The sequence below is a fragment of the Eumetopias jubatus genome, unplaced genomic scaffold (assembly GCF_037043125.1).
Source record: "Eumetopias jubatus isolate StellerSeaLion01/CBP00866 unplaced genomic scaffold, mEumJub1_p1.0 scaffold_16, whole genome shotgun sequence".
NCBI lineage: Eukaryota > Metazoa > Chordata > Mammalia > Carnivora > Otariidae > Eumetopias > Eumetopias jubatus.
The window spans coordinates 2511146-2537121 of NW_028274822.1; the positions used below are offsets into that span (position 1 = coordinate 2511146).

A 25976-nucleotide genomic window follows, 5' to 3' on the forward strand; every position below is an offset into this window, starting at 1 on the left:
TGTAGCTAACTTGCAGTTTGGCCCAGCCATTTGAATGTGTGGATTATTGCGTATCTTGTACCTGTAGCTAATAGTTTGCATTAATGAAATGCTCCCCTCCGGGTGTTTTCACAACACACACGTCCAGTCCGCTCACAGGCTTGCCCCCGAGCTGTGCTTCCACTGTCGGCTGAATTTTCAAGCAGCACTTAAACCCAGTCCTGACAGGCGGCGGGCCTGCTAATGGCCTGTGAGAGCCCGGCGACGGCTTCCTTCTCCTTCGTCCTGTGTGTGGCCGACTCGCTGACCAGTTAAGCAATTTCACTATCAATTGGCGCTTTTTCTAATAGAAAAAAAAAGAAATGAAATGAATTCATGATAGTGATTTCAACTCTGAAAATACCTTGGCTACAGAAGGTAGAAATACTGAGCACTGCAGGACTCTGTCATTGTCCACGTACATTAGTGACCCCAGCCCTCCTGACTCGCACAAGAACCCAGGTGCTTTTCAGAACATACATCCCAGGCCGGTGGAGCCACAGGTGTTTCTGTGAGATCATCGGTCACACACATGTCTCTGCTGGGGGCTGCCTCCCGCATCGATGACCCGCTTAGTCCGGCACTGACCAGGTCAGCAATCGGTTGTCTCTTCGGTGGGCTGTCACGTTTTCATGGAGGCTGGGCCATGGCCTGTCCATTCGCTGTGCTCAGGCTGCTTTGGGTCGGTCCCCTTGTCATCAGTGTTCTCCAGGATGTAATGTTCCTTTTCCAGTGGGAAGGAAGAAGTGGACTGACTCCAGGCATGTGAGTTGATTACTTAGAAGAGAAAGCCTCGATCGTGATACGTGAAGATCAGAGACACCCATTTATCAGTGTATCTGGATGTATCTCGTATAACGGGCAGTCTTCCATCACACACACGCCGTACACACATGTGCACACAATACAACAACACAGAAATCTACCACCATCCTAAGAATTGTCTTTAGGGAGACAGACATGTCCATTTCCTAGAAGTAAATTTATTTGAACAGAAAAAACATATAGCTGTTGTTTAACAAATGCTTTTTTCCCGCTACGAGTTGAATTTAATTCGATTTCCAACCTGTCAGATGTGATTTTGTCTGTTCCCAGAGCAGATAATTTCTAGGTGCCTTAGAGGTCAGTGTGGAGCGCCTCCACCGGGAGAGGCCAGTGCAGGGGGACACCAGTGCGGCCAGACGCTCTCTGGGACTGTTCGAACCCCAGGGCTAGCCTCCGAGAGAAGGATCCGTAAGGCCGGGGGCAGGGGTGGCTTCTGAACTGAGCTTGCGGGCCTCAGCAGGGAGCGGGGAGACGAGGGCAGAGTTGGGCAGGACAGGGTCTCTCTGCCCCTTGCAGAACCACCGCCCGAGAATTTTGCAGGCCGAGCTGGGAGTGCAGTCTTGGTGTGTTGGTGGGCGAGCGCCAAGGGCCCCGAGCACGGTGGGGACTGAGCGATCATGCCGTGGGGGAAATGGGTATGGTGGTGGCACATCCAGGCCGAGGCTGCTGGGGTGCTGCCGAAGTGGGGGCCGCAGGCCTGCAGAGGGGAGGCAGGAGGGCTGTGACGGCAGGATCGGTTCTCAGCTCTGCAAATTCACCTTTCCAAACATTTCCCCACGTTGTCCTCGGGCCACACAGTGCCACCCTGGGGTCCTTCCCTATCCTCTGTGCTGCATTCACCAGCCACCCCGGTCAGTCTGCGTGGCCCCGGGTCCTGCAGCAGAACAGGCTTCCTGCCCCGCGTCATCGAGTTAGTGCCCTGAACGCTCTGTCGCTTGGACACGAACCCGGTGGCGTACCAAGCCCAGCTGCCGCGGGCAGATCAGCCCAGGCCACCAGCATCCAGAGCGGGGATTCACATCCTGGTGAGGGTGGTTTGCACGGCCAAGAGGGAGAGAGCGCAGGTGACCAGAGACAGAGACCGAGGCCAGGGCTGCACGTGACGCAGGTGGGCCAGAGCCTGTAGCGGGAGTCCGGGTCAGCGAAGGTCAAGCGGAGTGGCTGAGGCGAGGCAGGGAGGCCTTGAAAGCTGAGCAGGTCGCTGTGGTGTGAACTCCTGGGGGTATGACTGGCATCCGTTAAGACAGTGTTTGAGGCAGGTGTGAACAGGTCAGCTTCGATGTGCTTCATATCCCCCCCTCCCTCGGCGCCGGGCCCACGTGGCACGCAGAGGGGAAAGTAACACGCTCCCATCACGACACCGTGAAAGTGTCGGTCCATTACAAGCCACAGAGTATTTGGGGAGATTAAAAGCTTTGTCTCCGATAAATTCTAAGGATGACGCTGCATGCGCCACGTTTGGGCTTGCGTGGACGTACAGCCCACCTCCGTCCTGCTGTGAGTGACGCCAGCCTTGGGTGGTCAACACCTGGCAGTGACAGCGCCTGGCAGATGGCGTCTCACAACCGGGGACCCGTTAGATGCTCTTAGATGCTCAGGGACCAGTAACCGGGACCCCTGAGATTACCCAAGACTGGTGGGAAATGTCACCACATTGGCTCTGTGATGAAGATTTAAAACGTTATGTTAGCTTCAAGGGGACTGATTTCCCTTGGAGAACTTTGTAACACACACCCACGTATGAATATAGATGTGAGCTTATTTTCTTGATGTGGAAATGCTGACTTCCTACTTATGATAATTTCCTTATGAAATTTGTTCAAGGTCCATGTAACAAAACATAAAAATAGACTATCACAAGTACCCATTATGGTTGATATAGAATTTTCATAAATAAATCTTTAAAAGTATCTACTTCTACTGGATGTGTAGACGGGATATTTTCGGTTTCTTCGGCTGGATACCCTATGAAATTAAATGGTGCGTTGGTGGTATAGTGGTGAGCATAGCTGCCTTCCTATGAAATTAAATGGTTATCTGACTATAGGATCGTGATAAATGGTCTTGAAATGATTTTCAAAAAAGAAAATAAACCCCCCAAAACTATATTAGTATGCACTTTACTCAAACAGCACATATCTAAGAATAGTTAAAGCAGCAGGTGAGTTGACGAGAGTTCACCTGAGGCCGTTTTTATAAATCTCCTAGAATGTCTTTTTTCTCGCCATTTATCTAGTGTCACATCACCTTTTCTTGCTCTGAATAATCATGTTTTATTGCCTGAGTTTTTTAGAGCATTTCACTGCATATTTCTTAACCTGGAGAGTTTTCAAGTTATTTTTATCCCGAAACCCGAGCAGCAGGTAGCACGAGCTGGTACGAGCGAGGTTGGCACGGTGTAGGCACTCTGTGGCTGCCGGGTGGCCGGTGGTGAAAAGCACACATTGTGCGAAGAGCCCCATCTCTGCTGCGCCAGACATTTGACACCATTGTTCCTTGGCTTCCAGGGACAGAAAGTGCTGCAGAACAGATCTGCAACTGTCCCCAAGAAAAGACCTAAAAATAACTCTCTCATTCACCAAACTATAAATGTATCAATTATTCGTTACACCGTAAACCAGGGATTATGCCTGTCCTGCAAAACAGAGTAAATATTAAAAGGTGTAAGGAGTGATGCAAGTATTCCCTGAATACTTACAAAATAGCATTACTGTTTCTGGGGGGGAGAGTTAAACTGGAACTGTTTCAGCTAAGAGAAGGGGTGCCAATCAAAGCAGTGAAATCCTGGACTCTTGCTTCCTCTTCATCTCATCGCAGCAAACCCCACGGCAAGGCGGTCAGATGCCAAGTGTCCGATCTTTTTGGAAGACCAAGGACATGGGTTCTGGAACATGTCTTTGGCTGAAAGGAGGAGAAAGCAGGCCACGTTCCGTACATCTACTCCCTCCTTCCTTTAATTGGGAATAGCCGCGGGTAAAAGGTTGGATACTTACGCATTCAACGAGCAAAGTTTCCAAAAAGATCATGGAAATTGATAGTTATTTCCATTTTATTGCGAATGGGTGTTTCTTCATCTACATATCAGATGGCTCCAGTTTTGACCGTTTTTTAAATAGTGCTGTGATTAGTAGAAACTTCACATCTTTTTACTGGTTTCAATTAGAGAATGGAAGTTCTGCTACTTACTCTCTGGCTTTCTGCAGCCCTTTTGTCGGTAATGCTTCTAAAACAAGCAGTCTTGTATCTGCTGATAGTTAACAAACAACTTTCAGAATTGAAAGGGAAGAAGAAACGGAGGATAAGAAAATTATAACATTAAGTTCCTTAAAAAAAAAAAGATTTTATTTATTTATTTAGAGATTGCACGAGCCCAAGGAGGGTCAAAGGGAGAGAGAACCTCAAGCAGACTCCGCACTGAGCGCAGAGCGCGGTGTGGGGCGCGATCTAATGACCCTGAGCTGAGATCAAGACCTGAGCCGAAAGCACGAGTCGGACGCTCCACCACTGCACCATCCAGGCGCCCCTGACATTTGGTTCTTTAGGATGAACAGCACGCACGTGAACGGCGTGCTAGATGCAGACTCACACGTCGCTAGAATTTTATCATTTGCATGTGATTTTTGTACAGAAAGCTCCTCAGTGACCAGAGAGGATTCGCCGTGCTGAGAACAGGGGCAGGGAGGTACAGGGGCAGACATGTGAGGCGCAGATGCCACGAGCATCCTCCTGACTCCGAAGTTCTGCTTGGGAACGTGTCACACGCGAGACGTTGATTCCTCAGCAGAAGTGCTCGGACTCAGCCATGTGCCGCTTTCCCCTCCTCTGCTCCTTTGCCCTCAGGTGATACGCGATCACCACCCTTTTCCTCCCGCCCACCCTTGGCCCACAGCTCTTACCTGATGGGCCGTTTCTTGGTCTAAGAATCAGCTTTTGTCCGACACCCAGGCCAGTCAGGTCGGGTCTTGCTTTCCTTACCTTCCGCTTCTGAGTTCGGGTTGCTGTTCTCTGTCCCTGGGGTCCTTGCGGACATTCCCAAGTGGCCCTGGGGTACGAATTAAAAATAGATGATTCCAGAGAGCTGACTTCCTTTTGGCAAGCATACCCATTCATCTTCTTGTTTGAAAATAATTGTCATTAATTTCATTCATTAAAACCAACTACATTTTTAAAACTGCCTTATGTGTCAAGCCACAAAAGCTTCAAGCCCAAAGCAAAGGATACCTTGCCGTACCTCCTTACCTCTGGGAGCACAGAAGGAGTTAAGCAAACTCTTATGCTCTGGGCTCACAGCACACTGACCTCTCCTAAAGTTATGTGGTGTTCAGCTATCAGTGTTGTATCCTCTGAAGGCCGCACAACTCATAGTGCCTGTTCTTAGAGCTGAAAATGAGATGATAGCTCACAGAGGTCAACAAACCCTCTGTAAAGGGGGCTGATAGTAAATAATTCAGGCTCTGAGGGCCATATGGTCTCTTTGGTGCTTACTCAACTCTATCTTTGGAGCCTAGAAGCAGCCACAGATGATTTTGCCAGTAAATGAGCATGGCTGTGTTCCGTTAAAGCTTTATTTATGGACACTGAAATTTGAATTTTGTATCCTTTCCATGTGTCATGAAATACTATTTTTTTTCTTTTCAAACTATTTAAGAAGGTAAAAAACATTCTTAGCTTGCAGGCTGTACAAAAACAGGAGATGGGCCAGATTGGGTCGTGGGCAAAGTTTGCCAACACCTTTTGCATCATTGATGATGTGAATGCTTTGCTAACTCAGTGAAACCATGTGGATTTTTGCTCGGTACAGAATAGAAGCGAAAAAGTCTGCCTATGAGCCAGTCATAAGATTCTTGTACCTTAAAAATATTACATGAAAAGCTAGCAGTAGCACCCATCCCGTGAATTAACTGGTGAATAATTCCTTCATGAAGCAAGTAGCGTACATACGTGTGCTCGTGTGCCCGTGTGTCCGTGCGCTCGTTAGCACGGGTGCGCGCTTGCACGCGTGCGTCCTTACATAGCAGCTGCCCCCTTCCACGCCCTGGGGAGGTGAGACGTTACGGCAGAGTGGAACCAGCACAGTCACACATCTCGGACCTTACGTTTGCCTGATTCCCAGGACTAGTTATGAGGTGACTCGCCGAATGGCCATACGCTTCACATCTCACCGCGTCAGTTCTTGGACAGGCCGCCTCTCTCGTGCTTCTGAGCTGGTGTTTTGGAATTTGCCCTCCTGCTCTGTTATTTGCCTCTTTCCTTTAAACTGCTCCTTTCCTTTAAACTGAGCTGATGTTCCTATTTCCTTTAATCTAAGATTTCTGACACAAACTCTTAATTTCTGTGCAGATAATATGCAGAATCCTTCCGTGTATTGGTCTGTTGGGTGATTCGCCGGATGGTCTTCTAACAGTGGTAACTTCGATTACGGACCCTGGTTGCCTACCGAGGCTATCATTTACGGGAGGGTTTTGAACATTTAATTTGCATTGATTACTTTATGACTCCCCGCTGTGACTTTGACTTTGTCTGGAAATAACCCGCAAATGCAACAGTGTTTTATTTCAAAGTCGTGTCTCTCTGTGTAACTGGTTAACATGCCCTGACTCGGGAGGCCAGTTTGGTGGCCCCCTCTCCCCGCCCCTCCCATGGGGCCACATCCCGTCTTTCACCAGTGCCTGGCATGTGCCTTCTCTTGTTGAGCATCAGTGTGGCCCCCAGGTACCTCGGGTGCACGGAGCAGCCCCCTCAGAGAGTACAGGCGCTCCTCCAGGAAAGGTGAGGTGTCATCCCTTGCTGCAGTCACAAAACCGGTCACCTCCCGCCGGAGGGTCTGTTCTTAACTCTTCTGCATCCCTCCTGCAGAGCCCACCAGAATGCACTCCCCCATCCTGCTCACTGACCCTCAGCCAGGGCCGTTGGGAGCAGGCTGGAGAATTTTATAAAAACAGCCCCTCCAGCAGTCTCTCTGTGCCACTCGCCAGTCTCTCCAACACCTGGAACACTCCTGAAAACCGGGCACCGTCGGGGAAGGATGTCTGGGTTCTTGATGAGCCAGTCGTCGGAAACAACGCCTGCTATGAAGCGAGCCCCTTCTGCCTTTCCCTCATCCTTCGGTCTGTCCCAAGAGATGATATTCCTGTTTACTCCACCAGATAAATGAGCAAGGGTGTGGGGTGCTCGGAGCCCGAGGGTGCCATGTGGACGGCAGGGGTCAGCTGCCAGCAGCCGGCCTGGGTGCTGGCCATAACCGGAGGGCATGAGCCTCCTCCTGAGGATCCAGGGGAAAGAGTCTGGAAGTAGGGAAAGAAAGCTGTGGGAGGAAGGTGGTCACACAAGCCCCAGAGGCAGTGAGGCCTGGAGGACAGACAGCTTCCCCGTGAGAAGGTGGCGCCTTCGAGGGGAGATGGGCCCCCAGGGGCTCCTGAGGGGGCACGAGAACGCACACACGCAGGGGCCTGAGCCTCGGGGGCGGGGGCTTGGAGGGCATGGGAGACAGGAGGGATTCTGTAGAGCTAGTGTTTGCCCAAATCTATTCTCCAACATCCCCAAACTAATAAAAGGAAACAAACCTTTGTTTGAGTAAGGGCATTAACTTTCCAACTGGGCAGAAGTCCTTTAGCACCAAGCGTGGAACTATAAACAGAATCTGGCACACCCCCTCTCCCCTCCCGCCCTATCGCCCAGCACCCACGTGCCTGCGTACGCACACACGCACACACACGTGCATGCACACACGTGCACACTCACGTACACATGCACGCACGTGCACACGCGCGCACACACGTGCACACTCACGCACACGCGTACACACACGAACGTACGCGCACACACATGTACACGTGCACACATTCACACATGTATACATGCACGTGTACACACATGCACAGACATGCACGAACATGTGAACACACGTGCATGTGCACCTACGCATACACGTGTGCGCGCACGTTTACATGTACATGCACGCGCGCACACGCACAAACACGTACACACGTGTGCATGCACACACACACAGGAGGACCAGAGAGAGTCCAGGAGTCAGGAGCAGCAGAAAGGCGCCATCACCAAACTGCACCCAATGCCCACCTTGCTCCAGGAGTCCCTTGTCCCTCCGCACCCACGTCTCCCGGCCGGTGACTGTCTTTCCCACAGTCTCACAGCAAGGCAGTCGAGGCGGCGCCCGATGGTACCGTGCTCCAAAGCCGCCCCACGGTGGGACGCCAGCTTCCCGCCCACCTCCTGTGACAGCTGCCCGCAGCCCTGGGGACCTCCGCCGGCAGACGGCCACCTCAGCTGCAGGCCCCCGCTGCCCATCCACAGCCGTCCTGTGTCCTCGCCTCTGAGGAAAGACGTGTCCTCTGCTTCCGCACTATATTCGTCCCTTCTTAACAGTCACTCTGGCTGGGGCTCTGCGCAGGCTCGGCCCCGCTCCCGGTGCTCGTTTGCGGCGGTCTCGGCGAAGGCTGTGTGCGGGGCTTTGCGGCTCTGGCCTGATGCGCGCCCACTCACCCCTACCGCTGCCCCCGCAGGTGCCCCTCGGACACATTTGCTCAAATGAGCAAGTGTGCATCCCGCGGGGGGTCAGGTTGTTGGGGGCATGTGCTTGAGCTTTCCTCCGTGGCACTTCTATCCCACAGAGGAAGCCAGACGCTGTGGGTTTCTCCTGGGTCCCCAGGGAGGACGGGGAGCAAGGTGCCGAGGGTGGGGGTGGTTCTGAGACCGCCCGGAGCCAGGGCAGGGGCTCCTCACCCCAGGAGACCCTGAGCAGCTCCTGGAACGCAGGCCTGTGCCGAGCTGTCCGCTCCGAGCGCACGCAGGGCGGCCTGGTGGCAGCCTGAGCTCGTGGCCCTGGTCGCCTCCCCACACCGTCTGCAGTGTGGCCGTCTGTGAAGAGTCTCGGTGTGAAAACACACATCAGATGAGCTTGTGATTTTCATACAAGTCAGAAATGAGGTCACAGCTTCTTCGTCTCATACAGTAAAAACTGCTGCAGGTCTCAGCTCACGGCTGGAGGGTCTCAGACCGGGTCAGATCGCAGCAGGGACAAAGGGCTGAAATGAGTCAAAGCGAAGGAAGTGACTGGAACACAGGGTCGGCGCCAGTGGGTGGGCTCGAGAGGTGGGCTGCTTCTCTGTGGCTGTGGACACTCATGATCCCGGAGCCAGACAGCGTCTCTCGGGAAAAGGTTATCATCCCTCTGACGGGGGCCGCGCAGAGCTTGAAGCTCTGGAAAGCTGGTGTCCGAGTTGTGGTTTGGGTTAAGATAAACCAAGACAGGCTTAAAGGGGACGCTCGGGGTGCATTGCACTGCTTTTGTATTCTGAGGCTCTTTCCACTTTTCTTTAATTTTTGCTGGAGTGGTTGTGGCTCTCGATATCTTGCAGCTTCTTACCTTCTTGTTTATTTTGGGTGTCAAACTCTGGGGGAGAAGGGGACCTACAGGAAGCTTGAAGGGATTGGCCCAGCACTTCCTCCCGCAGTTGCTGTTGATGTATTATCGACGTGACACATGAAAATCACTGCAGGAATCTGAGCGTGATGCCCGGGCCCCACTTCAGCATCAGCCCGGCTGGAGTCTGGGCTTCAGCACAGGCTGGTTCTGACGTTCCCTGGGGTAGAGGACAGCCCAGGTGCTCCTTCATTGAGACCCATCTCCTCCCTGAAGGCAGTGGATCAGGAATGACGCAGAGATCCTGGGCCTGTCAGGAAAACCGTGGGGAATGTGACCCCTTGGTGGCCCTGGAGTACCTCTCAAGGCACCCTCACCCTGCCCTGAGATTTGTGTGGACTTGGTCTGCGGGGCAGGGCGCCCAGAGGCTGGAAAGTGCCCTGATTGTCGTGGTGTACAGCCTGGATCGAGAGCCCCTGTTCCAGCCTCGGGGGGGCTTTTTTTATTTGGCAGACATTTGTCCGCATGCTAGAACGGTGCTTCCCTGGGCTTAACACACAGACTGCTGGGCCCACCCCAGTTTCTAGTCAGCGGGTACATCACAGGGCCGGAATTTGCACTTCTGGCAAGTTCCCAGGTGATGCTGATGCTGTGGAAGCTGGTCATGACCCCTCTCTCCTCTTCCATCCCCAGAGCTTTGCCAAAACCATTCCGGATTTGTATCCCCTAAACCTCCGGATCTGCACTTTGCTCCAGCTCCGAAACCCTGACCCCAGCCCGGGCCACCATCGTCCCTTGGCCGGTGGACCCCCCAACCTCTCCGCTGGTCCCTGGCACTGGTTTCTTTCCTCAGTGGAACCAGGGAGACTTTCTGAGAACATACATTTGATTATGTTGCTTCCTGGTTTAAAAAGCTCTCCTGGGGCTTCTCATGCATTTAGAATAAAGAACAAAGCACACATTTGCACGACCTTCAAAACCCAGCACGCTCACGCTCGGCCTGCTGGGACCACGTTCCCCTCCGTGTCCAGACCCCCTCCCACCTCCAGCTTTGGCGGCTCCTGTCTTCTGTGTCCGGGGCCCCCAGCCCCCCGGCGTCTGGCAGACCCTTGCTCACCCACAGCCGCAGGGAAGCTTCTCTGACCCTGACGCCCTCTCCCACTGACAAGATTCTTTCCTTCCTGTAAAGTGTGTAGTTCTCTGTGAGATTGATTAATTCCTGTCTCCTAACCTGAAAGCCCAAGAGGGCAGGAACTCTGTTTTGTTCACCTCCACTGATTCCCTGGACCCACAGCAGCCATGTCTCCGTTTTCTGTTGCTGCGTCCCCAGTTACCACACACTTAGCAGCTGAAAACCACCCCTGGGAGCTCCTGGCTCTGTGGCGAGAAGTCCGGGCTGGCTGGAGCACGTCCTCTGCTCAGCGTCACACAAGGCTGACGTCAAGGTAGCTGCCAGGTCGGGCACTTCTCTGGAGGCTCAGGGGGACATCTACTTCCTGGCTCATGCAGGTTGTTGGGGGAGTTCAGTTCTGTGTAGTTGTTGGGATCAGGTCCCCATTTCTTTGCTGGCTGTCATCCAGGGTCACCCTCAGCAACTAGAGCCTCATCCCTGGACTCTGCACATAGACCCTCCATCTCTGAAGCCTGCAGCGCTGCTCCCCCTCTTTTAATGCTTGCATGAGAGTCTCTCTGACCTCCGCTTCTGGTACCCGCTAGAGAAACTCTCTGCCTTCAAAAGGCTACTGTGGTTGGACTAAACAGTCCCAGATAATCTGTTTCTATGTATATAACATAATCACAAGGGATACCGTACCATTTTTACAGTTTTTTTAGGATTATACAAGGGTGAGAATTATTGGGGGCCATTCTTAGAATTCTGCCTAACATAAGAATAAAGTGAGTATTGGGTGGGTAGGTGGATGCATGGATGGATGGGTGGGTGGGTGGGTGGTTGGATGGATGGATGGATGGATGGATGGGTGAGTGGATGGGTAGGTAGATGGATGGATGGATAGATGGATGAATGGATGGGTAGGTGAATGGTTGGATGCATGGATGGGTAGATGGGTGATTGGGTAGGTGGTTGGATGCATGGATGGGTGAGTGGATGGGTAGGTGGATGGGTGGATGGATTGGGTGGACGGGTAGATGGATGGGTGGGTGGGTGGAAACTGTATAGAATCTTAACACTGTGCACAAGGTATTCCCAGAGTCGTTTTTTAAAATACTGTAACAGCTAGAGTAACAAAGGCCCTAACTGATGGCTGGTCACCATGCACCAGTGCTAAGACACTTTATTACGTGCACCTCAAGGACTTGTCAGAGCAATACTGTGAGTGAGCTCCAATAGTTCACCCCATTCTGCAGCTGAGGCACTCAGGACTTGAAGAGATGAACTCACATGCTCAAGGTCACAGAGTAGGTGGTAAGACCAAGGACCAAAGTCAGCTGGATTTGACTTCAGCCGACCTTTGGTCTCACAGTCCAAATTCAGTTTAATTCTACCAGCATTTACTGGACCCCACTGGATAAAATGGATGTAGAGGCAGGTATACTTTTGTTTTAGGTTATTTACTCCTCACTGAAAAGCAACTCAGTGTCCCTGTGATGCCACTTCCTTGGGGGAAGTCTCGTAGCCCCTCTGAGCCTGTTCATGGCAGGTGCAGAGTTATGGTGAGAACCAACAGAGGCTGCTCATGGCACAGAACCTATGTGTATATTGGGCTTTTTTTCTTAATCTCACATCTTGACACCAGCTGTGTTTGGGAAGCTAGCACCCACATCGTCAGATGAAGAAACTCGGGCCCTACAAGGCACGGACTCGGAGTGGAGCCCGGCCCGACCCTCACGGGCTGCCTCCCCTGTGACCCCATTCCTGCTGTGGGCGGGCTCGAGGGCTGAGCTATTTAGAGCAAATAAAAACTATATGTTCTGGGTACACAAAGGAGGCATTCGTGTTGAGATGGGTGGGTTGATAAGATTCGTTTGTGGAAAAGTTTTAAAGAAATCTCTGCGGGTAGCCTGGAGGGCGGCTGCATGCCTCTCATAGATGCAGAATTTCTGCCATAGCAAGTCCACGGGCCACAACCATGGGCCTTTTTGTTCCTTCTCCCTCCCTGGTGACCCCGAGCCCAGCGAGCCAGGGACAGAAGTATTCCACAAACAAGGAGGGTCCTCTTCAGCTCTGGCCTACACTCACAAACACCACGGCTCCGCCCGCCCAAGCCCCGCCTCTCCCTGGCTCCTCCGCAGAGAGGGGCCCGGCCGGCCAGGTCAGAGGCGCACAGGTTCTCCCGGTGCCCCTTCTCCTTAAACCGACGGTCCACCAAAGCACGGTCATGCGCACTTAGCATGGGCTCCAGCCTCGCCCTTTACTCCACTGGACAGCATGCTTGTCACTGTCTCTTTATTTATTTATTTTTAAGATTTTTTGTATTTATTCAAGAGAGAGAGAGAGAGCATGAGCAGGGGGGAGCGGCAGAGGAAGAAGCAGGCTACCCACTGAGCCGGGAGCCCGACGCAGGACTCGATCCCAGGACCCCGGGATCATGATCTGAGCCAAAGGCAGACGCTTCAGCGACTGAGCCACCCAGGTGCCCATGTCACTGTCTTTTTAGAGTGAGGTTCAGTCCAAGCCTGGCGTGGGGCAGTTCGATAGAAGGCAGCCCCTCACAGGAAAGGGGCCCCCCGCGTCTCCCATCTCCTGGACAGGAGCTGGGCCTTGGGCAGAGACACTGGTTCCCAGGTGGCTTTCCCTACTACAGAGCCCACAGGCCGCTTCCTGCTGCCGGCCCCTGGCTTTTCCATGGGGGCGCTCGACTCGAGTTGAATCGGAGCCCGGCGGAGCCACGCGTTGGGTGTCCAGCACAGTGCCTCTGGCCCCCTCCATGGTAGGCGGTGGCTGATGGTCCCACACACAGACCTGGCGAGATGCTTCTTCTGGGGCTTTATCATATCAGTGGGTTATGTCAGATAACCCATCTGCATGCCCAGTGTTAAAAACCTCACTTAGAAAGAGGGGTCCTTCTGGCCAGAGATGGAGGTCAGGTCTTTGCCTCCACCCCCACAGTGCCCCCCCCAACACCCACATCTCATGGTTTCAGGCCTTCGGTGAGGAAGCAGGGGCTCCCCAGTGGCAATGCTCCCAGGAAGGCAGCTGGTCCTGCTTGGAGGCGGTCAGGGGCGAGGCGGGGCGGGCCAGGCCCGCAGCTGTTATTCCCGGTGTCGTCTGTGAAGCGCACCCCACCATTCAGAATCGCACTCCCTTTGCACACTGGCTGGTTTTTATTTCTGCACTTGGTTATAGCAGGTTCGAGGAACTTTAATTATGCTTCTTTTCTGTCAGGATGCTTTTATCTTAATCAATCCTCCTGAAGACTCCCAGGAGAGTCTGTAATCTAGACTCTGGTGGTGGGACCCTCTGGGGCCCCGGCCCCCACTGCGGAGGTCCTGCACCTTCAGGCCCAGAGTGACAAGGCAAAAAAGTTAAAAACAAGCAACAACAAAAAACACCTCCTTTACGGAAAAGCAAGCTGGAAATTTTGTTCCGATAGTAGATGACTAATTTCATACCTTCGGTGAAAATGAGAATCTGGCCCAGCCTCGGGTCTAGACAAAGGTAACAATCTCTGCTTCCCGTTTCTTCAGCTCTCCCGGAATCTCTGCGTGGGGAGATTGGAGCATGTTCTTGCCGAAGGAGCTGGTGTTCTGAGCGGCGATTGATGGGCAGGCTCAGGGAGGACCGGCTCCCCAGACTTGAGGTGCTGGAGGGCGGGCAGGCGTGCTCTGGGGGGGTTATGTGCTCATCTGCAAAGCTGCCTTCCGTAAAAATCCTGAAACAGTGGATCCACACCATCTGCCCGCCGACAGAGGCAAACGGAATTTAGAAAGACCTCTGGAGGAGAGTTAATGTTGTCTTATTTCAGTGCAGAATCCTGGGCTTCTCGATGGTTCTCCCTGGGCTGCAAGAGGCAGCACCCCTTCTGCCGGTTATTTGGAAGTGGGAGCTCTTCTGCAAAGGTCTGAGGTATTAGGTAACTTTTCTTTAGCTCTTTGCAGCCGTCTCTGTATCTGAAGGTCTTCTTGACTCTGAAGAACGGCATGTGACTGCAGCTCGCCCGCTCTGAAGGACGTGAACTTGGGTGTGCACGCCCTTGCTTGGCCCTGTCAACTCGGCCCTGTAACAGACGGCCTGAGTTAAGGTCACTTGTGGTATTCGGATTATACGATGGCTTCGGTTGTCTCAGTGATCTTTAAGATACCACGAGATGAAAAAATATGGGGAAAAAAAGTAAAAGTTAAAGCGTGAGTTTACAAACAACAAACCAAAGACCAGATAATTGAAGATTTCCACCATTTTGTGGATTCATTCCATAATGATAGTCCCTTTAATCTCTGTCATGGTGCTGCTTTGAGTTAGAAACTCAGGATTAATCTGAGTAGTTATGAAAAATAGGGCACGCTGGTGCATTTGGATCTATGGACTTATTTTTGGATAATGCTTCCTAAAAGGACTGGCAGCTAGGGATGCAGGCTGCAGATCACTCAGGAGAAGGCCGTTGAGTGTGTCAGGGCAACAGCGCGTGCAGTCCCTCTGAGTTCTGCCATATTGTGTATTTAGGTGAAAGTCCCCGGGTGTCCCAGCACCGGCGTCCCCGTCACTCGAGTGAATGCCCTCTCCAGCCCAGGAGGGGGCCTGGCAGCCCCATTTAGAACTTTCTCCATGCAGGCTCCCCGCGACCTCGGGGTCCCTGCTCCAGGGGTACCACAGGACACCGTGAGCAGGGCCACAAGGTGCATGTTCCAAGGGGGGAGACAGGAAGGTGCCGGGAGCCCGTCATGAGCCTTCTGGTGGTGCCTGGGCATCTGGGACACTTGTTCCTAGCTGCTCGTGTTTTAGCTTGAGGGGTCCTACCGTTTCCTCAGGCAGTCGTCTATCCTGTGAGCCCTAGACAAGATCTGGAAGCAGTGATTCTGGGCAGGCTCCTCTGGGGCCTCGGAGGCCATGATCCACCATGTATGAGGCCTGCCACAGGGAGGTAGCTTGGACAGTAATAAGCTGGGGACCCGTGTTTTTGAACCAGGAAGAATCCTAGCTCCCTGGGTGAAAAATCTGCAGACTGGTGATACCGGATTCCTGAACTCAGCTTGTTCTGGCGTTTAACACTCATGAACATATTCTGACAAGGAGAGCCCACGGCTGGTACGGGTGAGCAGGGGCATGTGCAGGGAGAGAGCCCCCTCCCGTGCCTGCAGAGCCCGCTGGGAGCATCTGGGCCTCCTGTTTGCAGGTGGGGGCCCTGGCTGAGCTCTTCGCTCGGGGCTGGTGGCTTTCTGCAAAGGCCCCCCGCCTCTCCTCGTCAGTCCCTCTCTGTTAAGCAGCTGTGACCCACACATGGCGTAGCCCCCAATTATCTGCGGTGAAATTTTCCCATTTGAGGCAAACGCCTCATTGCAGGTAAAGCCAGTTGGGGTAGAAGAAGTGCGGGTGCGAGGCCCCCAGACCTGCAGCGAGCCGATCGCAGACCTGGATTAACATCACCTCCCCCATCGGTTCCTATTTTAACTTTCCTATGTTCTCAGTTTCCTCATATGAAGAGAGGAAACTACCTGCTTATAGGGCTGTCGGTAACGCATCTGGAACAGTGTGCACAGGCGGCAAAGGCCTCCCTTTCTCCAGGGCTCTCGGTGGCCAGCTGCGTGTGTGGGCGCTGGGGGCACTGGGTGGAAGCTGGGCACGTGCTGCTGAAATGGACCTTCAGATATTTAGGCAAGAACGGCGCTGGGTCTCCCCATCCGTAAGCAGACACTCTGTTCAGTGACCTCCCCGAGGCCGTCAGCTAGTTAGAGGGGTTGAAGCTAGTCTCCCGGGCCCTTCTCTGCTGCCCTGCAGACCTCTGCCCTCGTTGGCCCTGACTCTGGGCATTGCTGTCCATGGCTTTGCAGCATTGGGAGTCTCTCTGCCCCCGACGCGGTCAGGTGCCCCCCACACGGTAAGGTGCCCTCCACGCGGTCAGGCGCCCCCCCCCCATGCGGCCGGGCACCCCCCACGTGGTCAGGTGCTCTCCAGCGGACCACAGAGCAAAGTGGACGAAATGGCTTGTCAGGTCAGTCCCCCTCAACGAGTCATGGTCATTACGGGCACCCAGGCTTAACTACAGGAACTCGGATTTGGAGTTTATGAGAGACTAGAGCAGGGAGACTAAATTCTTTATTCTGCTACCTCAGAGCCAAGCCGACTGATTAAATTTAGAATATTACAAAACCTCTGCATGGCCAGAAAGAATTAGATTATACAACTAAAATTCATTTCTAAGCCAGGGCTCCTTAGACTCTAGTGTAGAACCCTTTCAGGACCGAAGGGAAAGCTTCACTTAAAAATTAGAATACAGAAAGCAATTTAACAGCTGCAATGGCAACAGCTAAGTCTTCTAGCAAAGAAGGGGGTGGTATTCGGCTTCTGTTCTGTCCTTTTGGAGGAATGGCCCTGCACACATCAGTGTGTCTGATCAGACGGTCTTGCTGGGCACCTAGTGCGTACGTAGCTCCCCGCCGGATGAGATGGAGGCCGACCTCGGCAGGGCCCCTGGGACACACCGCCGGGCTGGAGAGGAGCTGGCAAACCCGACACACTTCTCAGGATCGGGGGGCAGCCACCCTCAGCTGCTGAGCGGCCCTGACCAGTGGAGCTGCTTTCCCGGCCAGGCGCCCAGCGCAGGCCTCCGGGCGGTCAGGACGTGGCACAGGGAGGCAGGACAGCAGAGGCCTGAGGACATGAGTCAGGCACCCGTGCGGGGACATGTTGAAGTGTGAGCGGAAGAACGGGCGGGCGAGCCTCTCCTTGGTGCCCATGGCGCTGGGGAGCCCCTGGGGGCCTGCACGAGGGCCATGGCCTGTGAGGCCTTGTGCAGGTGCTTCCAGCCACTGTGGGTGAATGGAATCCCACGAGAGGCTGAAGCCTGTGGACCAGCGACGACCACGTGGCGAAACCCCTGCATAAGGTGGCCAAAAAAGAAAAGAAAAGAACAAGAAAGCAGGTGGTTGTAGTCAGTCAAGTGAGAAATAATCTGGGGGGAAGCCGCAGGATTTGGGACAGCTGCCTGCCGGGGGCTGCGTGGGTGGAAGGAGCCAGACTCACAGGCTGCGGTAGGACCACGGTGACCTTCGGCGGGAGCCTCGCTCAGGGCCCGGCCTCTGCGAGCTGCTTTAGCGGTGCGCACGCTGCCCCGGCGTCAGCCGCCCGCAGGGTGGGCGTTCCTGCCGTAGAAGCCCCTCTCGAGTGAGTGACGGCTCTGGTCCTCAGGGATGTTCCGGAAAGCCCTCCTGGGATTTTAACAGCATTACTTGCAGAAGTCCAGGACATTTCCCACCAGTTTTCTGGAGGTCGGATTGAGGTGGGCTTTTTTTTTTTTTTTTAAGTTTTATTGCAAACTCCTGTAGAATTTGAACAACACTAGAGCATTATAAGTGTGTGTTCTGGCAGAATCCGACCCAAGCCTCACAAATTGTGCACTAAATGCTATGCTCCATAGTTATAGTCTCAATAAAAACTCTGCATCGGGCTTTAATTTGATGAAAGCTGATATTATTTGACAAATTAAAACTGCATTCGTCCCGACCAAAAATGCTGCACATCCGCAGATTTCAACCGCTGCCCTTGCCCTTGTGCTCAGAGAAGCTACGTTCGGGACACGAATGCCCTTCTCTGTGCCTCACAAACAGCCCTATTCAGGGACACAAAGCCCAACTGTTGTACAAATATTAGTATTCAGATGCGCTTGTGTTTTGTTAATGCGTTTAATCATGTACAATATAGTTTTTGTTTCTCTTCCACATTTGCATTAATTTATATCAGCCACAGATTATAAAGCACGGCTAGAAATTCAGACGCCATTTCTGTGGCAACCTATAAATTATCAGTGCGTCCCTGCAAAAATCTACAGCTTGATGCCGGCCGTGGTATTTTCCTGTCACTACAAGGCAGTGAGGCCTTAGGAAGATGCAGCATAAATAACTGTGTTCTTATGGGTTTGAATTTCATCAGTGGTTGGGGAAGATGGGCCGTGCTCTAAGTGACGTATTTCTGAGGCACCTCACACCTGCGTGCTGTCTCGTAGGGGCTGGAGTGAGGTCACGGTGATCCCGGGTACCAGGTGTCCGCCTTGAACTTTGTCCCTGGCAAACACTGAGGACATATGTTGGGGTGGCGTGCCCTTCTTTGGAGATACAGGTGAAGATAGTGTCTGCCTGTCAGAGCATGTCATTCATGGGACCATCTCCTGACCCATGTGATTTTGTTGAAAGAGCGTGGAATCATCTGCCTTTTCTGACTGATGTGTTAGTGAGTGTGTGTTGTAGTTGCACACACTTCCGAGAATACGTGTAATGGAAGGAGGGGGCCGCTGCTCCGCTGTGCCCCTCCCGGCCCCACAGGGGCCCTCCGTGGCCTCCCCTTCATCTCTCCCGTGGCCAGCAGTCCCGCCCACCTGTACCCCCCTGCAGGCCCTGCCACCTTCTGCCTGGAAGTCTGGTCCTGTCCACGTCCCACAGCGGTCTCTGGTCCCTCGGGAGCCTCTCCTGGCCCCTGAGGCCTGTGCCGTCTTGACCAGGCGCCTGGGCCTCCCGCTCAGCTGCTCCTCTCCCCAGTCCCTCCGGCTCCAGGCCTTTCTGCTGGGCGCCCGCCCCTCTGCAGAGGCACCCCCACCCCGCCCCAGTGTGCCCCTGGACCCCTCACTCCGTCCCTCAAGGGGCCTCCCTGAAGCCCCTCACCCTACCCTGCTCTGCTGTCGTAACTAGCGCAGGCTGAGAGAAAATTACACATCGTGTTTTTGTCCTGTGGCTGCAGCAACAAATAACCACCAACCGCGTGATTTACAACAACAGGAAGTTCCTCTCTCACATTCTGGAGGCTGGGAATCTGGAACCGGGGTGTCAGCCGGCTCTCAGGGACGATCCATGTCTCTTACCTTCTGGTGTCCCCGGGTCTCTCCAGTCCCTGCCACCATCACGCGGCCTCTGCCCTGTGTGTTTCTGTCTCTGTCCAAAGCCCCCTCTTTTTATAAGGACACCAGTCACTTGGTTAGGCCCACCCTCTTACAGCACAATCTCATCTTACTTTGTTATTTTTTTTATTATTATCTTATGTTAGTCACCATACATTACATCATTAGTTTTCGATGTAGTGTTCCATGATTCATTGTTTGTGCATAACACCCAGTGCTCCACGCAGAACGTGCCCTCCTTAATACCCATCACCAGGCTAACCCATCCCCCCCACCCCCCTCCCCTCTAGAACTCTCAGTTCATTTCTCAGAGTATCTACACAACACCCTATTTCCAAATAAGTTTACATTCACAGGGACTGGGGTTTAGGATGGGGACCCTGCCACTTTGGGGGACACTTCATTTCATAACATTCATTTCCATCAGTGTTCATGAGACAAGGACCACATCTTGTTCATTACTGCAGCACAAACATCTAGCTCAGTACATTACACTTATTAGGTGCTCAGTCAATAATGGATGAGTGGCCAGGTGGGTGGGTGGATGGATGGTTGGGCGGATGGATGTTTGGGTGGGTGGCTGGGTGGTTGGGTGGCTGGGTGGCTGAGTGGCTGAGTGGCTGGGTGGTTGGGAGGCTGGCTGCGTGGGTGGGTAAGTAGGATGGATGGTTGGGTCGCTGGGTAGCTGAGTGGCTGGGTGTTTGGGTGGCTCGTTGGGTAGGTAGCTGGCTGGGTGGGTGGATGGAATTTTGGGATGGTGGCTGGGTGGTTGGGTGGCTGGCTGGGTGGGTGGTTGGGCAGGTGGGTGGATGGATGGTTGGGTGGATGGATGGTTGGGTGGATGGATGGTTGGGTGGATGGATGGTTGGGTGGGTGGGTGGTTGGGTGGGTGGGTGGGTGGAGGCATGCATGGGTGACTGGGTGGAGGGGTAGCTGGGTAGACAGATCTGTGGGTGGCTAGGTAGGTAGGTGGCTAAGCAGATTAATGGAAATGGATAGGTGGGTGCTGCTGTTGGGTAAATGTCAGTGAACAGATTGGTGGGTAGTTGGGTGGAGAGATGGATGGATGGATGGATGGATGGGTGGATGGTATTACAGGTAAGTGTGAGTAAATCCACATTTTCTCTAAATAAGTAACTAAGGGTGAAGTGGAGTGGACATGCACTTAAACCTAACTTGCAACTTGAGAGCCAAATTGGTGTATTGCCACTCTGGAAGGGAATGCTGTATTTTTTGTATGTATGTAAGAGCTATGGGATGGTGGTAGAGCACATAGAACATTCCCACGTCAAACTTTATCACTGTGGCTGCTTATAGAAGAGGAGCCACATGAAAATGTCCTGAATAAGCAGTTCTCTAGTGCAAGAAGCCTCTTGTGGAATCTGGAAACTAAAGAATTCTAAATGCCCCGTTTCTTTAGGGCATGCATTACAAAAAGACGTGGGAAGTTCCACTTTCATCAAGAACACTAAAAATACCTTTGGTCACATCATTGCTCCCAGCATGTTTAACTTATGCACCAGTGAAGTTTTAAGGATTGAATGTCCCACAGTCCCGGCCTGTCCACGCACAACCATGGCAGCACCCAGGGGTGACTGCCGCGGCCGCGCCGGCCGCTTCAGCGGGAAGCCGGGGTGCGCTTGGCCTAGGGGGCCAGACCTCGAGTAGGGGCCCCTGAGACAAGACCTGCCAGTAGGACATCCAGGGCAGATTGGGTCCTGCCAGAAGCCGTCTGGGGCTGCCACGTAGCTTGCCGGCCCCGCGCACATTCTGTGGCTTTGGTAGGAGACAAGCAGGTCCCTCGCCCTGGAAGAAAGCGGCATTGTCCCTCGCTCTGCTTTGCACGGCCCGTGTTCATGTCTCACTGTTGTTTGCAGGGGAGGCAGATGTGGAGGAGAACAATGGGGCCGCCTCTCAGGACACAGCGGTGACAGACTCCAAGCGCACAGCGGACCCAAAGAATGCCTGGCAGGACGCCAACCCAGCTGACCCCGGGGGCCGCCCCCACCTGATCCGCCTCTTTTCCCGAGATGCCCCGGGGAGAGAGGACAACACCTTCAAAGACAGGCCCTCGGAGTCAGACGAGCTCCAGACCATCCAAGAGGACAGTGCAGTCAGTCCTGAGGGCCTGGATGTGATGGCGTCACAGAAAAGACCCTCCCAGAGGCACGGATCCAAGTACCTGGCCTCAGCAAGTGCCATGGATCATGCCAGGCATGGCTTCCTCCCGAGGCACAGAGACACGGGCATCCTTGACTCCCTCGGGCGCTTCTTTGGCGGTGACAGGGGTGTGCCCAAGCGGGGCTCAGGCAAGGTGAGCTCTGAGGAGTAACTAGGGGCACGCAGAACGTGTGTCCACTGTAGTTGACAAGGAAAAGGAAGGAAAGTCAGCAGGTGAGCTAAGCCCTAGCAGAGATCCTGGAGCAGCCCCTCTGCTGTCCTGCTGCTGTCCTTGTTGGCCATGCCGTGGCCGCGGGCGGGGGGTGGCAGGGGGGCTGGGTTGCTGCTTTTGCTGCATTTCCACACAGCTCAGCCTCCTTCCTTCCCCTCCTCGCAGGGGATGCGATCAGGATGTGGCTCAGGAATGCAAGAACATTCTGAACTCTGCATCCCTGGGGCGCATGGCGTGGGCATCGTGGGCATTGTCCGGGGTCTCGTGCTCGGGGTTTTGTGGCTGATTCTGCTTCTGTGTCCACGCTTTTGGGGTCGACATTGGGTTGTGCTCATTTTCCTTGGAGTCTGTGCTGCTAGCTTCACGTGGTCTTGCAACAATCGTGCGATTGAGGACTTTTGAACAAACTCGAAATTTAAATTCGCCTCGAGCAAATTGTGTCTTTTATCTGAGTTATTTAGGGGAAAGGGGTGGAGGGATCCTTGCGTGTGCTTATGAATCAGAACTGTGTTATTTTGTTATTCCATTAATTCGAATAGAGAATCTGTGAAGTTTCACTATGTAAATGTTCTGTAGATACAAATTGTATCAGGAGGGGAAAAAGCTCCCATCGTGTCAGTGCCCAGCCTCGGCTCCTGGAGTGGGTGGTGACTGGGTCATCCATGGTGACGGTCCATCAGAGAGCTGAGTCCCAAGTGGCTTTGCCGTAGCAAACACATAGCATGTCCTATGCCTCTTAGCTGGGTCCTTTGGGAAGGAGAGGGTCTTTTCAAGAAAACCCGGGTTTATTGGCTGCGCTCACAAAACACACATGATGTAGCTTTTCCTCTGGCTGTGCATCCTGCTGATCCTGAAAGTCTTGGGAATGTAAAGATTCTTTTGAGTGAAGTGTGGAGCAGGGGCCCTGACTTGCAATTTTAAAGGAGTTTCTAAAATTTGCTTTAGTCTCTGACTACAATTTTTTAAATTACTGAGGATTGTGAAATCGTTGAACAGTATACGGGAAGGCAGTTTGGGCGCTGGAGGCTCAGGTGCTGCTAATATGTCTCTCGCATCTGCCCCCAGGTGCCAACATCTCTCACATGACACTTGCCGTGACTTCTGGTGACTAACACTTGCCGTGACTTAAGTGCTAACAGGGTCCACCTTCTGCTTGCTCCTTTCAGTGTCCGTCTTTGCAGACTGTTGCTTTAACTGTGGGGCAGTCTTGCGTCACCCCAAAATGGCGGTCGTCTGAACTATTTCCAGTGCTGATTCCAGTCCGAGGTGCTTTTTGGGCCCTGCTATGAAACCACACCAGACTCTGGCTGCCAAGTTGGGTCTTGCCGTTATTCTAAGCCCCCAGTAGGCAGGCAGCATCGCCAGTTTGAAAGCTTAAGCTATTCTGCTTCACTCAAGGTACAGGAAAAAATATATTTACACTGTGCAGAAAAGATTAAATCGCTGTATAGCATATATTATAAAACAAGCTCCATTTCAGTGGTAGTGGTCTAAATTAAAATTGTGAATGCATTGATATCAATCATTGTGACTTTATTTCAGAATGGATATACACGTATGTGCGTACGTGCATCGCGTTTGTTCTCCTCTGTGTAGAATTACAACCATTGTTGCTTTAAGGCTCTTAGACTCTTTAATACTTTCAAAGAAAAGATTCATCTCCGAAGTAGGCATTAACTTTGCAAAATAGTGTTGCCCGATTATCAAGGATCCAGAGAAATCAGAGTACTTTCACAGGATTTTTAAAAATGAAAACCATGTTTAAACAATTGCTTTAGAATTTTTGAAGTATCAGTTCTGTTCACTACTGAATGTTGAATAAAGAAGGTTTAAAAATGAACAGCCTTGCCTTTTGATGCCAGAGAAATCCGTTAAGAGTTTGCACTCGTCGGCACGTAGCGGCTTCCCACAAACGCAGGCCTGGGACGCGTTCCTGTGCAGCGTCTGCTGAAACGGTGTCTGTTCGGCACCCCTGTTTTACTGTGGACTCTTTGTTTGCTCTTAAACACTGGAGATGTGAGCTTAAAACCTCTCCGCCCAGGCGCACGCCCACGAGGGCCTCAGGATTCTGGGGTATTTACCGTTGCGGACACGACGGGTGATTCTGTGGCTTTGTTTCTGTCCTTGCTTTTCCTCCGTGTGTCGTAAATCAGCAGAGCCCTCATCTTATAGAAAGGTCTTTGCATTGAGGTTTGAGAGAAGAGAAGCAAAAGGCCTGATTATAGTCCCCGAAAGCCCATTTCGCGTTTCCACCATTTGTCATTCCCGAGACAGTTGTCTCAGGTACACGGGATCCCAAAGAGCACCCGCAGGCCTGAGGGTCGGCTGCCCCACCTGGGCTGTAAAGCTGGGGGGAAGCAGTTATTCTGCTTGTCTGTCTGCAGTGGTTTTTCCTGGTGGCATCCTGCAAGGCTGAAGGCATGGCCCCTGGGAAGGGGGGTGTTGGTCCGGGGACCCTTCCACAGCCCCCCACTCCCGCCGAGGCCCTGTGGCGCTCCAGGCCCTGGGTTGGCACTGCCCCCCCATCCCCAGAATGCACTGACACCACCCTCCCTTGTGTGGCCGGCTGTTGACATTCAAGGAAAGTGCATTATAAATTCCTGGAGGAGGCATGTTCTTTTGCTGAGCCCTAAAGGAAGAGCATATGCACTGAGAACATGCTCTTTTGTTGCAGGAGGAAAGAAGGGTTGTGTTGTGGCCTCCCAAAGAACAGCTTTCCCAGCTCCCTGGAGGGTGGGGCCTCGGGCAATGGGCAGGCCTTTAGGAAAACAAAGGAGAAAATGCATGTGGTCTTTGTGGAAGGCGCTCTCCAGAGCGGCCACCCCCGACCTGCTGCTCCCCTTGTCGGACCTCACCCCCTCCGCAGCGGCAGCCAAAGCCTTGAGCCAAGTGATCACTTTGGAAACTGCCCTTGTTCGTTTTCATCTGCAAGGGGAGAGGTTTTAGGAAGTAACTAAGCTGGACACAGTGATGTGCCCCCAGGGCCTTCCCCAAGTAAGAACATGCCCCTCTCAGATTTCTCCAGACTAGGGTATTTTAAAAGTTTTTTAAGTTAGTCCCACACTGATGATTGTACCATTCTGTCCTGACTTCACGGCCGAGCTCCATGAGTAGTAACCTGCTCTGCTCAGCATCCCGTCATTCAGCACTCTTGTTATTTCTGTGCCTCTAATTTTGATTGTATGGGATGAAAATCATTTGTCGTTTACCGCTATGGGGTATGATCAGTCTTGTAAATTAATCACCACGTTCTGTTTCCCGGTTTTTTTCCCCACTTTAACTTCATTTAACATTTAGTTCTACCATCACTTAATGCTTCTTTGTTAACATAATATCCCAATTCTGTAGCTATGTTCTGTAATCCTGCGGGGAGTGTAGCGTTCAGAGGCCGAGGAGGGACATGGTAGGAAGGCTGTGGAGGCCCCCCCGCCGTGCGGCACCTGACCCCCGAGTCCGGGACCTGGGGACCTGCATGCTCCCTCTCAGCAGAAAGTTCTGCTCCCAGGAGTGAAGCCCCGCACATGAAACCAAGTTGAATATCCGTGCGAGGCCGTGTGGCCGTGATCTGGCCGTCCGTCCGGTGCTTCAGTTTGCCCGGATATTTGGCCACAGCTCTTTCTAGAGAACAGACAATGTGGCAGGTGTATTTCAAACAAATACTTTTTGAGATTTCCCCCAGGAGTATCTTTATGAAGTGTTAACTACTCTGATCAATTCTGGATCAGCGGCTTCCCCAGCTCGGCTGCGGGCAGTTTACTGTGGACCCCGTTGTCCACGGACCCTCGGTGTCCAGTGTCCCGTGGCTTCAGTGGGCGAGATCTGCATTAGGGCAGGTGGCCGTGCTCTGGGGCGGTCCTGCCACGTCTTCTGTGTGAGCCACGTGTCTGCGCATTATGTTGATGTGTCTAATGGTGATCGCCTTCTGGTGAGTGTTACGTATGCCTGTTTGATTTTGTGATGAACTTTTGCTTCATATATATTTCTTCCTTTTTATGCGCTCATTAAACTTTGTAACCGACCAAGGGTGTTATACCAACTGCACGTGAATTTTTCACGTTGTCTTCTTTGGGGTCTCCCCTCCCTCCCCTACGAAGTGCATTTACCACCGGTATTCCCGTGGGCTCCTGACAGGACAGCCAGCAGGTGAGGGTGGTGAGGGTGAGGGCCGAGCGCCCGTCCCCTCGGCACACGGAGGTCGGTTTCTCACTCTGTGCTTTTGCACAAAGACTTTGTATTCTTTGCTGTCTGCGGACAGCTCAGCGTCCTGGTCTGTCATGGCTGTTCTCGCTCCCCTGGATGTGTCAGTGTCTGTGTGAGAGCGCCGTCCCCACTGAGGGGAAAGTGTGGGCACGGAGTA

At 52.9% G+C, this 25976-nt stretch overlaps 1 protein-coding gene across 1 annotated transcript in view; it reads left to right on the plus strand.

The window, feature by feature from the left end:
• Nucleotides 1-25976, plus strand: part of MBP (myelin basic protein) — a 116790-nt gene that overhangs the window by 60664 nt on the left and 30150 nt on the right. Inside the window, exon 4 of the mRNA XM_088019538.1 lies at nt 21105-21541. Within this exon, the coding sequence (XP_087875664.1) occupies nt 21105-21541 (437 nt within the window). The remainder of the gene's footprint in view (nt 1-21104; nt 21542-25976) is intronic.